The sequence below is a fragment of the Melospiza melodia genome, chromosome 5 (assembly GCF_035770615.1).
Source record: "Melospiza melodia melodia isolate bMelMel2 chromosome 5, bMelMel2.pri, whole genome shotgun sequence".
NCBI classification, from domain to species: Eukaryota; Metazoa; Chordata; class Aves; order Passeriformes; family Passerellidae; genus Melospiza; species Melospiza melodia.
Window position 1 is genome coordinate 25074797 of NC_086198.1, and position 16291 is coordinate 25091087.

A 16291-nucleotide genomic window follows, 5' to 3' on the forward strand; every position below is an offset into this window, starting at 1 on the left:
CTGTCTGTGAGCTGAGCTCACACATTGCCCCATATACAGCCAGATTCTAGTGGGGTCTCAATCCATCTAAATCAGGGTTCCTGGACTGCACTAGGCACAGAGGTGTAGCCAACACAGAGGCTGGATGATGTTGGTTTTCCAGGTCAGGAAAGAGAGACTGAAAATTTTGAGGGTTTTTGAATAGTGTAGACATCCCATTATTATTCCCAGATGTGTTTCTGAACAGCAGCACAGGCTGCCACCCTCATCTTTTCCCATGGAGATCCTACATACCTGTGAGCATGCTGCAGTCCTGCCAGCTGCTGCCTGGATCTGCCTGGTTTCAAAAATATGCGTAGGTTTCACCATGCATAATTTTAGGATAGTGCAGCTCACTGTGAGATAGAGCAGAAATGATGTTCTCTCTTCTTTTACATCTATTGTTCTTTAACAGTTTAATTGCTAAGGTTGACTCACAACCTGAGGTAGGGGCTGAGATGGGGAGAGAAAGAGGGAATAAACATTTCTTGTCTGCTTGTAAAGCTCATCATTATTATCACAGGGTTTCTAGTGAAGTCTAATTATTCTGCTGTAGGTTTGTTACAATTTCTAGCACTCTGATCTTCCCATGTCTTGTTGGTATTTTGTTGTTGCTGGATTTTCTGTTTGTTTGTTTTTTCACTTGGTTTTTACCAAGTAAAAAAACCAAACAAACAGAAAATCAACAAACCTAAAACTTACCAGCAGTCCATGAAATTAGTGGAATTAAGTTTAGGTTTCCTCTGCTAAAACAGGACTGAATAGAGGATGCTTGCCTAAAGTATGGCAAGCACACTTCTGGCTGGCAAAATGCTGAGATGGAAACACTTACTACACCAAGTGACAGTCTTCTGAATGCAGCTGGGCTGAGATTTTAGAAACAACTATTTTGGTGTGTGGGGCAGTATTGGTTTGGAGTGGGGGTTTTTTGGGGTTTGTTAGTTGGTTGGGGTTGGTTTGGGTTGCGTTTTTCCTTTTTTGGGTGGTTTTTGTTTGTTTGTTTTGTTCTGTGTTGTGTTGTTTTGGTTTTTGTACCAGGGCAGGATTTTCTTCGAGTCTCTTTTATTGATGAGGCAGGGGTATTGATGAGGTGCGAGATTAGAAATGGTGTGGCAGCAATTACGGAGCCGAGGACATTCCCTAGCATTCCCTGCTGCCCGGCTGGCTGTGACACCGCGGTTACAACCTCGCCCACGGTGAATTTTCCTCTTGCTCCCTTCTGCCACAAGATGGGGATGCAAGCCCGAGTTTAGGCCATGTATGAACACACTTCTTCCCCCGCAGGAATGAATCTCCATTATCCTTGCCCGCTCAGGGACCTCCTTTTGTTGCTATGATTTAGAACCTGCAAACTCGCAAGATACATTAATTCTTAAATAATTTTATATTATTGAAGGATTCTGGGATCTGGGAAAAAACTCTTTCTTATCTTTGCTGAAATTAAAACACCTCTGTGATGCAGTTAGCCGTAAACAATTTGAACTCCTTGCGAATCCATGTCAAATTTTAAATCATTGCAGCAACAGTAAGAGGCAAACCTCTCTCTAAAAATACCTGTGTGTCACTAAGTAGAGATTAGTGAGCTAATGATTAGTCAGGTAATGGCTGGCTATTGATTTAGACATTTAAATCAATTCTATAAACTGCTTTATTTTCTGTTCTCAACTTCAAGAGTCATCAAATATCTACAAATGTTCTGTCCCAAGTGGCCAAGGGAAGAAATCCAGGCTAAAATGTGGCCAGGCAAGGCCCTGCAGATCTGCAGGTCTGATGTTTAGTTGGCAGTGATGGCAGCTTGGCTGAAATTATTAACAAGCTTCATCTTGTAACATTACAATGGGCAGCCCCTGAAAGGTTTTGGTAGAAAATATGATGTCACATACATATCTCTTTTCTGTATGTTGGTGTATGAAGCCTCCCACTCCTTTCAAGCTAAAGAAGCGTTCAGCATACTCAGCCCTTCACTTAGCCAGCATTTACTCAGTCTTGCACACATAAAGGGAGGAAAAAAAGGACCTGAGCCCACAAAATCCCATTTTTCTTCATCCATGTTATGAGGTGATACATCCTTTCATCACTAACTTGGGACCACTGATAGCATTTTGAATAGCTCCAATCACTGCCCCCCCAACACTATTTCAAAATGTAGGTAGGTACATTTTTATTGTTGACCTGCAATAAAAGGTAATTTATTTATAAATCCTCTTTTCCTATTTATCACCACTGATTCCTTGAGCAGTACTGTTTGTGATGACTCATGATTCAGAGTATTTGACATTCAGAGAAGTCACTTGTAATGAGTGCCTCCAACAAATACTGCCCTTTCTAAAGAAAATTTTGTATAAAGTGGGATGTCATAAATAGCAAGATAATACTGAGCAGCAGAACAATGTCATTCAGGCTTGATAAAATTGTAAACTGTGTTTCAAGAACAACAATTTGATTTATTTTCTTGCTTTAGAATTATAACTGTTAAATCAGATTTCTCCTTCTTCTACATCTTCCCCTGCCTGGAAGGGCAAAGGTGATGTGATGACATAAAAAATTCAACCTGCCATTTCTGTAGGGTTTATACTAGAAGAGAGTCACACAATAAATCCCTGCCCCATCTTTCAGTAACAGAGCTATCAAAAAGGCTGGATTAAATTTTCTGTCCTCCATGTGCTGCCTAATGGAATTTGGTGTTTTTTTCATTTGGACACAATGAAGGGGGAACGGGATCGCTTCTAGTCCCTTTCATTTTCTGGTTTTTTTCATGCTGAAGTGCAAGGTAGCCATGCATTTGCCCACAAAAGCAAAACCACCACCACCACCCCTATTAATACTAGTTTTAGATATTTTAAATGTTTAATTCATTTACAAGAACAACATCCTGGGGAAAGTCATCCTCATTTTGACTCCAAAACCTTTGCACAGATGTCTTGATTGAAGTGAACTACATGCTTTTTATTGCATGCCCTTTCTTCTTTTTTTCTCTAAGAAAAGGTGTCTTTTTACTGCTGCTTTTTGGATGAGAAGTAGTTAAATTACTCAATGACAGACTAATCTCTCAGCCAGATCATAGAATGTCCAGGGTTGGAAGAGACCTCAAGGATCACATAGTTTCAACACCCCTGTCGCGGGCAGTGACACCTTTCACTAACCAGATTGCTCAGAGTTCCATCCAACGTGGCCTCAAACACTTGCAGGAATAGAGCATCCACAGCTTCTCTGAGCAATCTGTTTCAGCACCTCAACACCCTCATGGTAAAGAGTTTTTCCTAATATTTCACCCAAACCTACTTTCATGTGTTGGTCTGGCAATTTCCAGCTGCTTCTGGATTACTGTTTTGCTTCTTGCTCTCACCTGCAGCTGCCAGGTTTTACTCACTCGAGTATGCCCCATGTTTAGTTGGGCTGACCTTCCCATGACTGCCCTGGAAGGTCAGTCCTTCAGCTGGCTACTTGGGCTAGCCAGGAGAGAACAGAATAATTCATGGTCAAGGATGCTAGAGGTGGCAGCAATTTCATTTATTTCACAGCAGCCTGTTTTTATGTGGGCTCTTATGAAATGGGTGTTGAATTCTGCTGTCACTGTGGAAATGGTGAGTAATAATCAGGTTAAAGCAACATATTGCATCATTCACAGAAGAGGTGTGAGGCAGTTCCTTTGAACTTCCAACGCTACCTTAGCTTCAGTTCTTCCCCTCTGGGAATGTTGTTTCAACATCTGAGGTTAAATGCCTTATTTGTAAACAAGTGGAAGGGAAGAAAAAATTGTTTTCCTTTTTTGATTCATTCCATGATTAGCCTGTTCTTTGTAATACTTTTACATTTAGCAGTTATGTAGAAGTAGGGAGAAGATGATGGAGCGGTGCATCTCAGGTGGTGAATTTATTGTTGGCTGCCCTGAAAAGACAGGCATGTTTAAAAGCCATTGAGCTACTCTTACACAAATATAATAAATATTTGAGGACTACAGGAAACAACTGTGTGTGACCCAGGGTAGGTGAGCACGATTATGATAAAAGCCAGCTATACACAACTTGTGTGTCTCACTGACTTTTCACCAGTCTTTCACAATGCATTTGCTCTGATTTGAGCTCTCATGGATCTAGACATATTCTATGACAAGTTGCATAAATATTCACCCAGCAGTTGTTCTTGCATGCAGTGTTACATTCCTCAAGAGCAGAAAAGGGAAGAGACAGTTGTTTGATGCACCATTTTAGCCAGAAAACATGAAATAGCATATAAATGAGGTATAGAGAGGTGTGGTTTTGTTGTTGGGTTTGGGGAATTTTCTGCTTCTCCATGATAGGCATGGCTGCTTCTGATTTTTTGTTTTCTAAAGATTTTCTGAACTTTTTGCAGGAAAAAATAGTGAAGGTTTCCTGAGTAACATGTACCCTAGTGTCAAATAGCACAGTATCTTGGCTGATTTCTGTGGCACCAGAAGCACATATTGCTGTTCCCTATTCATCACACTTTTTTGAGCAGTCACCCTGAAGGGTAGTGCTTCAGCTCAGGGAGGAGAAGAAGATCAGGATACATAGAAACATGTCCTTTTGGGAAGAGTGGAAGGTACAGGAAGGAATCCATTTACTTCTAGGCTGGGGTTAAGAAAAGTTCTGGTAAATCTTTCTCTGCCCTGCACAGAGGTTGTTGGCCCTGTGTAAAATCGGGAGTGGACAAAGGCAATTGTGGAATTTTCAGTCTGGGTTTGATTCTTCTGCCACGCAGAAAACAAGTATGCTGGCCTTCAGCTCTCTCAAGACTTTATCAATACAGAGAAAAGTTACCAGCCTGTCATAGCCCCAAGTGATCCAGTGACTTGACAGAAAGTGTGACTTTTTAGGCTCTCATAAACAGATGCTAAAGCTTGATTTCTGGTCTTGCTTTTTATGGAATGAGTATGTACCTGCTACCTCTCAACATGCATTTATGAAATTCTTAATGCCATAGCTGCTGTTCACTGCTGTGGGTTCATGTTTGAACTCTTCACCCCCCACTGCAGTCTCCAAGGAGTTGCAGATTCTCATCATCCCCTCTCTGGATTACAGTTTGAAGCATGTAATTGGTTTTCCCGGTGAAGCTGCAATTAGGACTAAGAAGAAAAGGGCTGTGTGTGATTCCTGTGAAAAGTAAGTTAGTCTTACAGTAAAGAGGGGAATAGAGGAGGGAGGATGTTACATCACTTCACTTTGAGAGTCCTAAAGTGGAATTAAAACATCAATGCTAACTAAGTCTAACTTTTGTAAACTGACCAACTGGGAAAGTTGTGATTTCAGGTTAGAGTGGCTTAGAGAGGAAAACAGAAACTGAACATGAAAGAGATTGCTCTTCTTCCTCCTCGCCTTTTCTCTACTTGGCTAGACTTTCTTTTGTCCCCGTGCCAGAGTCAAGTACTTCTGACAGGCAATTTCCAAAGACCTTCCCTCCTACCCTGATGCTCAGGCCCTGCTGAGTGATGCTTACATCTGAGCGGATATAGAAATAAGCACATATGTGTTTTGCTTTTCTCCTTTCTCCCACAAAAAAAAAAAAAAAAGAAAAAGAAAAAAAAAAAAAGGTCAAACGCCACTACTCCCCGGTTCTGCTTTGAAGGGTAATTTGAATTTCTAGGACAAGCACTGCTTCCGGGCGGCAGTGGCCGGGAGCGCAGTTCCTCTCCCGCCGCTGCCATGCCGTGAGGCTGGCACTCACTGCCTGCCTGGGGTGTCCTCCCCTCCACTCTTCGCTTTAAACTTTCCCTGTTTCACCAACATATCCCTAGATGGAAAACCGTAACGGGGGGCAATGCTTGGGCTGCTTCACACTTTCCAGACTCGGGCCAAGTGTTGCACCGCATCCCGCTCTGTGGGCACAGAGGGGTTTGTTCGGCCCCGCTGCCCGGCTCCGTTCGCCCTTCGGGCGGGCGCGGTTGCGGTTCCCCCGCACCCCGCTAACGTTACTGGGCTCAGCGGCTCCGCGGTGACACTTCCAGCGGTTCTGCCCGAGCCCAGGCTCTCTCCCCGCCAGGTCCCGGCTGCCCGGCCCGGGGCCTCGGTGATGCCCGGGGGCCGCCCGCTGCGGCCGCGGGGCCCGCGCTCCGAGCGCCGCGACCCGGGGAAGCTCCGGGAGGCAGACTCGCCCCCGTCGAGCCCTTTCGGCCGCTCCGGCGGGAGGCGGGGGCCCGGCCGCTCTCCCCCCGCGGCCCGCGGGGCGGGCCGGGCCGGCGGGCGGCACCTCGGGGCCGGGGCTCCCTCCGCCAGGCGCCCGCCGAGAGCACCGAGAGCACCGAGGGCGGGCGGCCGGGGCGGAGCGGCAGCCGGCATGGGGGCCGGGGCGCTGGCCGTACGCGTGAGTAGGGGCTGGCGGCGGCACGGGCACGACAGCGGCTGCATGGCGGCTGGATCAGCCTCCTCCTCCTCCTCCTCCTCCTCCTCCCGCCCTCGCCGGGGTCCCTCGCGGGGCCGAGGCAAGGGAGGCCGGGCCGGGCCCGCCGCCTTCTCCTCGTCCCGAGCGCTCTCCATCTGTTCTCTCCTCCTCTCTTCTTCTTTCTCTTTCTTTCTGCTTCTCCCCGCTCGGCAGCTGCCGCTCGTTTGGGAAAGGCAAAGATTCGTAAAAGGCGATTCCAGGCGCTTTTCTTTTAGTTCCCCCTCCTTCCTTCCCTCTTTTTTTTCTTTAACCCAGAGAACAACTGCGCTGCCGCGTTCCCTGCGTTAAAGTTGTTGGATGAGCTGCTGTAAAAGTGCGTCCCCGTGGCACATAAATAGCTTTTTTCTAAGTGTCTGGGCGGAACTTTTTGGCGGCGTCGTGCAGGGATGATTAAGTTGCTTTCCCAGTCTCGGAAATCAGCAACAGTGGCATTAGTACTTGGACGCGTTTTACGTGGGTAAAGTCAGATCTTCCATCTATAAGGCAGCATAACACTGTACTCTTTGTTTCGGAGCTGTTTGGAGGGGATGGCTTTGTTTTGATTTTGGTTAGATGTGTATTTTGGATAACCACATAGTTTTTTTGTTCTTAGTTAGCACAGCCTCTTCAGATCCTGAAGCAAGCGCAAAAATTTCCTCTTGTTACTATGGACATGGCAAATGTCTGTCGGTTCTCATGTGTGTTTAAATAGTGAGTTTCCCCAAGTAAATCCAACTCAGTGACTCAGGTTCTCAATGTTGAAACAGGCTGGAAACCTGTAACTGAGCAACATTGTGAGGCTAATTGGAGGCCTTAATTGGAAAAGCTCCCTAAGCATCACAGCTGCTCAGAAACTGCTCAAAGGATTTTTGCCGTCCTCTGAATTTAACCTAGTCTATGTGATTTTTACCTTGGCATGTCTCTGCCTGGAATAAATATTGTTTATTATTCATTTAATCCTGAACGGGAACATGTCTTTTTAAAAGAGATGTGGTATTTTAATGTTAGTCAAACTTTAGTTCAAACACTGGTGCATCTGCTGTTCCTTTTAAATATTTATAAAGTGGTTACAATAATGCAATATTGTGGTTCTGTTTCACAAATAGTAAAACATACTTGTGATGTTTATATAAGCAACATCTTTCGTAAATATCACATGAGTGTTGTGTAGGACCAGGGACTGCAGAGCACACATATGCCTCAAATAACTGTTTAATGGGAAAAGCACAGCCAAGTGAGTGAACTGCCAGATCATTTTATATCTGAAAGGACAGTCATGCTTAATAGCAACATAGCAGATGTTCATGCTGCTTACAGACTACAGTAAAAATATTTGGTCTCAAGTGAAGAGATTTTAAAGGCCTGTTTAAAATAGAATAAAATGTGTATGCTGTGATAAAATCTGTCTTAGCACACTGAAGTGTCAAGACTTAGGCGAGTCTGAGCACTTTTTTATGTTACTATACAGTATTCTGCATGTGTACAGTTTCTGCTACCAGTTTGTTAATGAAACACAGTAGGAATAAGTTTATTTTTAAGCACCATGCCAGAGGCGGGCTTCCTAAAGAGATTGAGCTCTGTGGTATCAATGGCTCTCAGTTCCTGCACTGTGATTGCAATCATGGTGGGTGATGCTGCTGCTCTGCCTTGAACTGTCTTCCCAAATGTGCAATCCCGTAGGCTGATTAAGATTTCTGCCTATCATCAATCCAATAAATGAATCATGTATTGTTTCGTTCCCCTGGGTTTTATTAACTATCCTCCCATGGATTCTTTGTCACAGCAACTGAAAATTTGTGAGAATATTGTGCCTCCAGAAGAACCTATGGGATTAAGGGTTTATTGTGCAGTTGGTTTTCCACCCCCCTTGTTATGTGTGATTAGATTACATAGTCCCTTTCTAACCTTAAAACCTCAGTAATTAAATTTCAGACTTAGCAGATACTAAACATTACAGAACATCTTTCATAAGGATCCATCTCACCCGAGAGTGGCCAGAATAAATCCCCAGGAAACAATATTTGGAAGAAGAGTGTAGTGGACCTTCTCCAGAGCACGGCCCTGACAGGCATCCTGGAGGCAAGCTGAGCCACTGGTGGTGTATTGGGATTGTTTGTGCTTGTCCAGTTACTTTTGTAACCCATGTGGGTTTCATGGGTTAGCAACAGCAATCTCCTGCTTGCTCTCTCCCAGTTCCTTGCTATTCTAGTAACAAGCTTGTCTGCAAGAAGTCTTTCTCCCTTACCTACAGACTGCCTGCGTTCTTGTTCCTCTTCTCATGTTTTCTCTGTTCATTTTTACTTTCCTACTTCGCTGAGGTTTTTTCCTGCGGATTAAAACAAAGCGGGGCCAAACCCTTATGCTGGAGCATAAAAGCCAGTTTTGATGGATGTGCTTGTGTTGTGACCACACAACCTTCTGCAGCAAATGTGACTTATGCCCATTTTTTCCCTCTTTGCTCCTTTAAGCAAAGCAAATCGGCCGTGAGATTGAAGGAGGACATGAAAAAGATAGCTGGGTCTCCCCTGAACAAGCAGAGGGACACAACCTGTCCAAAGGTGTTTGGTGTGAGTCTTCTGGAGCTCCAGCAGCAGGGCCTGAGCAAAAATGGAATCCCAATAGTTGTGTGGAATATAGTGGAGTACCTCACCCAGCATGGTAAGATCAGTGGAGTCACATCTCCTTAGCACAGCAGCACTCTTTATGTAGGACTCTTTAAAGGAAAGAATGTGGGTTTTTTTGTGGCATGAACCACAGGCAAAGAATGCTACTGTATGTGGTTTGTTGCTTTTTTTAATTTCTGCCTTGATGCTGAACTTACTTTTTAATGTTTATAAAGGTGAACTACAGTGTTAGGTAGCAGCACACTCATAAACAAGCTGTTCAGTTTGTAAATGGAATGTATTCCATTTGTGAAGGCTTGTGTCATCTTCCAGTTGCAAAACATTTGTCTTTAACACTTTAACACTTTTTCTGTATAGAGATAGACACAGGCACGCATACACATACACACACATCCCATCAGAGAATATTATTGAAAAGGAATACAAGTTCTTACAGATGAATTCCAGTTATTATTAATCCCCTCAAGGAAGTAGCTGTTCAGTTCTTAGCTTCTCTTTGCATTCATTTAGTGGGACTTCAGTTCCTGTTGTTGAAATACGTCTCCTTGTAGAAATCTAGAGCACCACTGGTGCACAGATGTCTTGTATGGCATTTGGTCAGCAATGGAAAAGATTTTGTAATGGTAATGGCATCTTCTAAGGAGCTGCATCTCGTTTTACCCTAAGGTTTTCTTTTAGCTATTCAACAATGATAATCCAGCTATAGAGGCTTAGATTCTATGACTGTATCTTGGTAGATCCTCAGAAGCTCATAGATGCAAACATGGCTTGAAAATTAGCTTGGATTAAGGTACAGTGCAAATTTAAAACATGATCCTACTTTTACACAGCAGCCTCTTCCTTGATGCCCTTCAACCTGCATAAAAGTGGCCTGCTAGGATGCTGGAAGGGAAAGAATGGAAAAAGCTTTCCATCATTTAGGGTTTAATCAAAACCAGAAGCTGACAGACACTCTTGACTGCAAGTTGTGGGCTGTGCTCTGTGTTCCATAAAAAGATTGGAATCCCACACGACCGTGTCCCAAATATGGAGTAAACAAGCCAAGTTTTCTACTCTGAAGCAAGATTAGCTGGGCTTTCTGAATGCCAAGTTGATTATCTGGCCCCAATAAAGATAAAGGCTATTCTTTTTCTCCAAAATGCAAGCAAGATCTCAAAGATACCGTCTCATATGGAAAGTTGTTGAAATGGGTGTCCTGTGTCTGTCTTAGGTTTGTTTTGTGAATTAATGGTGAAGTTAACTCTGAAGGCATTTTTAACAAAGGCCCAGACACCCAGGCTGAGCTGACTGTTGGGCAGCTACATCCTTAAACTAAATTGTATTAAGCTGCCTATTTCCAAATTTATAGATGAAGCCAAATTTCCATGTGCTGTATTTAGTAATTTCTAATGACTGTTTTTAGGATGTTCTAGCCTATCTTTGTTTCCATAAATGAGTGAGAGAGGGGGAAGGAAGTTTGATCTGTGTGTGGGCTGTGGCCTTTGCTCACCTAGTGCTGCAAAACCGAAAATCTTTATTGAGATGAGGTATTTTCTGCCCTCGAGATGGCAGCACAGCATGTCACATGAGAGTGCATTTTGTTGTGAATGCAGGAATACAAACTCTGACAGCAGTATCTCATATTAGTCAACTAAAATGTTTTGAGTGCTCGTCCATTCTTTCCTCTTACTAGAGTAGTTTGTCTTCTAGTCATATAAAACAGATTATTTTTCTCTACAAACTCTGTTGCCTCAGAGTTGATTTCCTGGACTGAAAACATTCTGTCAGATTGCAGTTCCTTGATGTCTAGTCTGAATTGTTGTAAACGATACATATTCAATCCTCTTAGTGTTATGTTTCTGAGGAAGAACAAACAGGTCTATAGACACAGTATTAGAAAGGCAAAATTTTTGCAGTCAAAGTGTTCTAGGGAAAAATAATTTACAAAGGTCAGTTTTAGGGTCTTCTCAAAAGGTTTTGAGTCTTAACAAATGCCCAGAAAGTGCTGTTCAATTTGGTATGACTAGTCTGGCTTCCTCTGTTGAAGCCTCCTTTTTTGTACATCTTCTTTTACTGGGTATGGGGTGTCTGGCCTGTAGTGATTGATACCATTTATTTTTCGTTGTGAAATCCTTTGGGCTTTGTGCTGTCCATGATACATTATTTACTTATTGAGATTTCCTACTACCATAAAGTTGCAGAACTCACTATGGAGTTACTGCTGCACTCAGCACATAGTGAGATGTTTTTGCCTCCTGATGGTCACAGGTGAGCACCTGTTACCCTGGAACATGAAGCTGGAAGTAATCCAAATGTGTGAGCATGGCAGAAAATGAAACTTGCAAAAATGAAACAACTGAAGGGTTTTGTAGCGTCCTTAGTAGGGTCCTTTTCTGTTGAAATATACCAATGGAAAATGTCTGTTTCAGTTGATTTCTCATGGTGGGAGACAACTCAATGGCATTGCAGTATTGTGGGTTCTCAAAAGAGTATCCCAGGCCTCAAGATCTTATAATTAGTATTTGTAATTTATCCTAATCTAACTACCTGACTAGAGGGGGTGTTTGGGGACAGAGTGGTATTTTTTTTTATATTGTAGTGTATTAATTGCCCTCATTTGTATTACTACATGTGTGTTATTCAAACTGGAATATCTGTTTCTTCATGTCACTGGGATGTGGTGGTTCAGCTCAATCTTTATATAATTACAGGTATGACACAGGAGGGTCTTTTCAGAGTGAATGGCAGCATGAAGATGGTGGAGCAGCTGCGTCTGCAGTACGAGCGTGGGGAGGAGGTGGAACTCGTTAAAGATGGGGATGTGTACTCAGCAGCCAGTCTACTGAAACTGTTTCTGAGGCAGTTGCCAGATGGAATTATCACGTCTGCCTTGCATCCCAGGTTCATTCAGCTTTACCAGGGTAAGTGAGAGGTAAAGTCTCCATCCTTCAATGCACTTTCTTTCTGGATACCTGGTTTCTTGGTTTACTTACTTTGTTCCTCATTTCCTTTGGTCTCAGTTCTTAACTGCTCCCAGATGTGCCCTTCTGTTACAAGAGGCAGAAAACTGCTTTTCATGTATTTGGTAAAGTCTGTGTCGGATCCCATTTTTCTCTTTGTTACTGTTTTATGGTTGATTTATGTTTGCTGGTTGTCGGTTTCTCTTCCCGGCTGTTTTATGTTCGGAGATAGCTCAGGGATGCCACTTGCTCGGTTTCTCGGTTGTTTCAAAGACCTGGAAAGGCCCAGAGTGGCCTTGGACAGCCCGCGCTTCAAAGGACGAGGAGAGACTTCTGATCTTGTTTCGGTCTCAGTGTTTATTAATTGTTTATCTAAAAGATTTTCTTTCAGCCCGACAGAGGTCTGCACAGCAGCCAGCCATGGGCACACTCCCGAGCCTCCGGGGCGGTCACTTATCTTTATACCTAAAGTTACGTGTACAATATTTATGATTTTTCTCCAATACCTTCTACTCTTATTAACCGGTGCACTTTTAGTAAAGACCAATCCCAAAGTGCCACCATCACCACAGAAGATGGAGGCCAAGAAGAAGAAGAAGAAGGACAGGACACACCCCAATTCCTCCATCTTACTTCTTTAGACCCCCCTGTACTGAAATCCTAAACCCTGTGTTCTACACCTTAATTAACTTATCCCTTCACCATTCACCCCAGTGAAATCCTCCCAGTCCTCATACAGATGTTATCTCCTGTGTAGGATCAAAGTTCTGTCACCAGACACTTCTGGCAACATTCCAGGACTCCCGAGCCCCCCAAGGGTGTTCTCGGCTACTCTGCACCTCAGTCCTGAGGTGCTGAGATCCCACAAGTCTGGACTATATATGATTTTCTAATCCAGTTGTATCTGTTGAATAAAAAGTGAAATGATCAACTGTTTTTTTCAGGTTTGCTTGTAGAAAATAATTGCAGTCTCTTTAGGACATAGATTTACTTCTCTTCTGTTTGCTAGGGTGGTTTCTGGCAGTTTTCTTGTAATGGACACTGAGAAATGAGAACTTCATCTGCTTGTCAGATTGGGCTAAAAGCATACAGTGCCAAAGTTCCCGCTTCTCACTAAGTAATGTGATTGTCCATCAAAAAAAAAGAACCAGTTTGCAAGTAACAGCAGACCTTATGTTCTATTCCCTGTCATAGCACACAACCTGGAAGATTTCTTTTTTTCTTTTATTCACACCTCCTCATCCACTTCAAGTGGTGGATCAACCATAGGAAAGATGACCACTTCTGCTGTGGGAAGTTGAGAAATAATTTTCAAGAGACTTTTGCAAGTTTCAGTCTAATTCATCTGTATCTGACAATCTCTGGTGGTGGTAGGTGGAATAAGTGGTGGTTGGCCCTGCTCCCTGACCATGTGGGTCGCTGACAGTTCATCTCTCTTGCTGCAGGCAGTCAACACTTCTGTATGTTTTCCTAAGAAGCTGCAAGGTGAGTGGGTAAAGTTACTGGAGAATGCAGAGGAGGAACATGCTCTCTGACATGCATCCCTTGTGGAAGAGGGTGTAAAGTTCTCACACACTTGTCTTGAGGTCTCACTTCCACTTTTCTTGCCTTCCATGAAGAGGAGGTTTCGCCATTTCCAAGAGGAGTGAGAATAGTACCATGTGTTTTCTTTCTTCCTTTTGTTTTGTGAGCTATAGAAAGTGTTGATGGTGCACTGGAGAAGAGCTTTGTGCTTTACCTTCAGTGCATACATTTCAGCTGTAGGTTGTATGTGGACTGTAAAATACCTTCCCTATTTAGTAAAGCTATCTGGGGCACAAGGATAGGGCTCAGGAAGTGTTGTGTAGGAAGGTGCTGTTGTTTTAAAAAGTCCCTTTTTTTTCAGGTCATTGCTGTGCTTTCTTTGGGGACTTTTAGATTTCACTAGGTCTGACTCATGAGCTGTATTTATGTTCTTTCTCATAAATCACAGCTTAAGTGTAAATTAATAATAAATAAATAAGTCACGCCTTTGCTGTTCCATATCTCTGCCTCCACAAAAGTCATATTGGTGTATTGTACCAGGAACTGCTGATGTCTTTTGTGGGCTGTTTGTGGTATTTGTGGAAGGGTTAATTTGTTCTGTCTCCTACAGGAAGGGCAAAATCCCCCCAGTACTTTCTAGGGAAATGAGATGGATATCATTATTGAACAGATTTACTCACCAAACTTTCTTGTTTCCAAATAAAGTTACTGGTGTAACCTATGAACCCAGATCTGCAAAAATCCCTCCAACTGTGACATGTCTTCATAGCTAAGTTTGCCTGTATTTCACAATAAGATCAAGCTAGTGCCATGAAAATTTTGATTCGGGAATAGAAAGTTTTACTTGAAAAATGCCAGTTGGCTGTTGTGGCAAGGGGAAGGCTTTTGTAAAGTTTGGAGAAAACTTGAAGGGTTTTTCACACCCCAGAAAAATACAGCATAAATGAGTAGTTACGAAAGGTGCTGATGATTTTCATCGTGTTCAGATAAGCTTAAGTAGTAGGTGGGCATTTGCTTGCAGTTAAAGGATCAACCAGCTGTGCGGGATTGCAGGAGTTATCTGTTCACTTATCAAAGTATGTGCAAGGGTATTGCTTGCAAAATGGTACCAGGACAGTGCATGCCTGGGTGCTTGTTTTGTAAACTGTGAAGAGAGTAGGTCAAACTGTTTCTGAGTCGACAGTTATTAAAAAATAAGTTTGAATCTGGAGCCACTTTGCAACATGTCTACAGTGAAGGCAAATACAAGCTCTGTCAAAACCTCTGTATTTCCTGCTGTTGAAGTTTTGCGTGGGAAATGTTTTTTTAGGATTATATTATATTTCTTTTGGTGCATTTTTAGGGATTGTTATCAGCATTTTTTAAGCCAGCTGAGATCTTGGCCTAAGAAGAATACATAATTACTTTACTTACTATAAAAATGGTTAGAGAGTGATTCCTCTAGTTAAAAATAGCTGAACTGAAAATTACAAATTTTACCTGCAGCTGTAACCCTTTTCAATTTCAGCTATCAAATTAGTTGCCAAATCAAAGAGAAATAATCTGCCCTATTATGAAAGAGAGAAGCTGTCCTGTTAGTGTTCAGGAAGTCCATGCAGCTGGTTTGGCATTGCTGCCTACAGTCTGTGCAGTGTTGTGTGAACCAGAGCTCTGCATGCTGCCCTCAAATCCTACAGTACTTTTGTTTAAATTAATATTCAGTGTAATCCCAAGACTATGCAGTTCCATAAAACATCATGCAGTGTATTGTGGTGTGTCCTGGCATTCTCTCTGTGTCCTTGGAGAAGGACAGTGGCAGTGGGAGATGGGCAGGGCTGGAGATGTGTGTTGCAAGCACAGGCCAGGGACACACTGATAGTGACCTTGGTGTGGGCTGGTCTCCTCACAGTGCCTGACAAATAAAGGCTGTTCCTTACGGGGAGTTCTGGGGTGAAAAATGTCCATCACAATCACTTTTGTGGCTGAGGCTTCACTGCACAGCAGAACTGTGTGAAATGGGCTGCACTTTGAGAAACCTCCACCAGAAATTAGCAGCTCCCGTACAGCAATCCCTGCCTGAGCTTGTTTATTCCCTCTGGCTTTTCATTCCTTATCTTCTGTATCGTGATCGCTGACTCTTAAGATATCCGTTCGTAGTAGGAACTGTACAGCCCAGCTCTTACCCCTGTCACAGGTCACTTGCTTTCATCAAGGCAAAGTGCTACTGTACTCTACATTCTTTCTTGTTGTTGTTGTTTCATTTCCTCCTCCAGTGGAGGTGCAGTGAAACACAGACTCTGTCTTCCTTTCTTAGTCAGTCTAATTAAGTTTAATGCTATTTCATCACTCTGGCTTCTTGACATTGTTTATCCTATAGAATTTATATTTTTTTGGTGGGCAGGAGCAAGATGTGAGTTCTGTTTCACATAGTTCCCTCTGCTCGCGGTCTGTGATGACTGGCATGGTTTTGTCTGGTGCCTGTGAACAGCCTTGCCTGTTTCAGGGAGAGGGATGGAAGGAGCAGTTCCCTTCTGGATCAGCAGGTCAGTTTACAGAACACTTAGTAGCCAGCAGCTGTTTGAGTTACATGGACAAGCAGAACCAAAAATACAGCTTGTGTTGGGGGATTTTAGAGGTCAAATTTCAATCTGAACAATGACATTGAAAATGAATAGATGATTGCTGACCTTTTAACCATTGTTATAGATGGGTCATGAGATGGTTGGCTCTCACAGTTAAGGAATGAATATTATGTGTATTTTATGCGAAGTTTTATTGATGTTGTTGTGATTTGTTGTTTGGATGTTCTCTGTTCTCCGTGTAATCCCC

The 16291-nt window shown here is 43.1% G+C and overlaps 1 protein-coding gene across 5 annotated transcripts in view; it reads left to right on the forward strand.

Moving 5' to 3' along the window:
* Positions 1-6283: 6283 nt before the first annotated feature.
* FAM13A (family with sequence similarity 13 member A) overlaps positions 6284-16291 on the forward strand; it is a 119653-nt gene continuing 109645 nt past the window's right edge. For 4 of the 5 annotated variants that reach the window (XM_063156623.1, XM_063156624.1, XM_063156625.1 and 1 more), the window contains exons 1-3: positions 6296-6339; positions 8865-9054; positions 11711-11920. In XM_063156623.1, coding sequence (XP_063012693.1) covers positions 6313-6339; positions 8865-9054; positions 11711-11920 — 427 coding nt within the window. In that variant the 5' untranslated portion in view covers positions 6296-6312. Of the gene's footprint in view, positions 6340-8864; positions 9055-11710; positions 11921-16291 lie in introns of all 5 variants that reach the window. The other variant, XM_063156622.1, reaches the window with a different exon arrangement.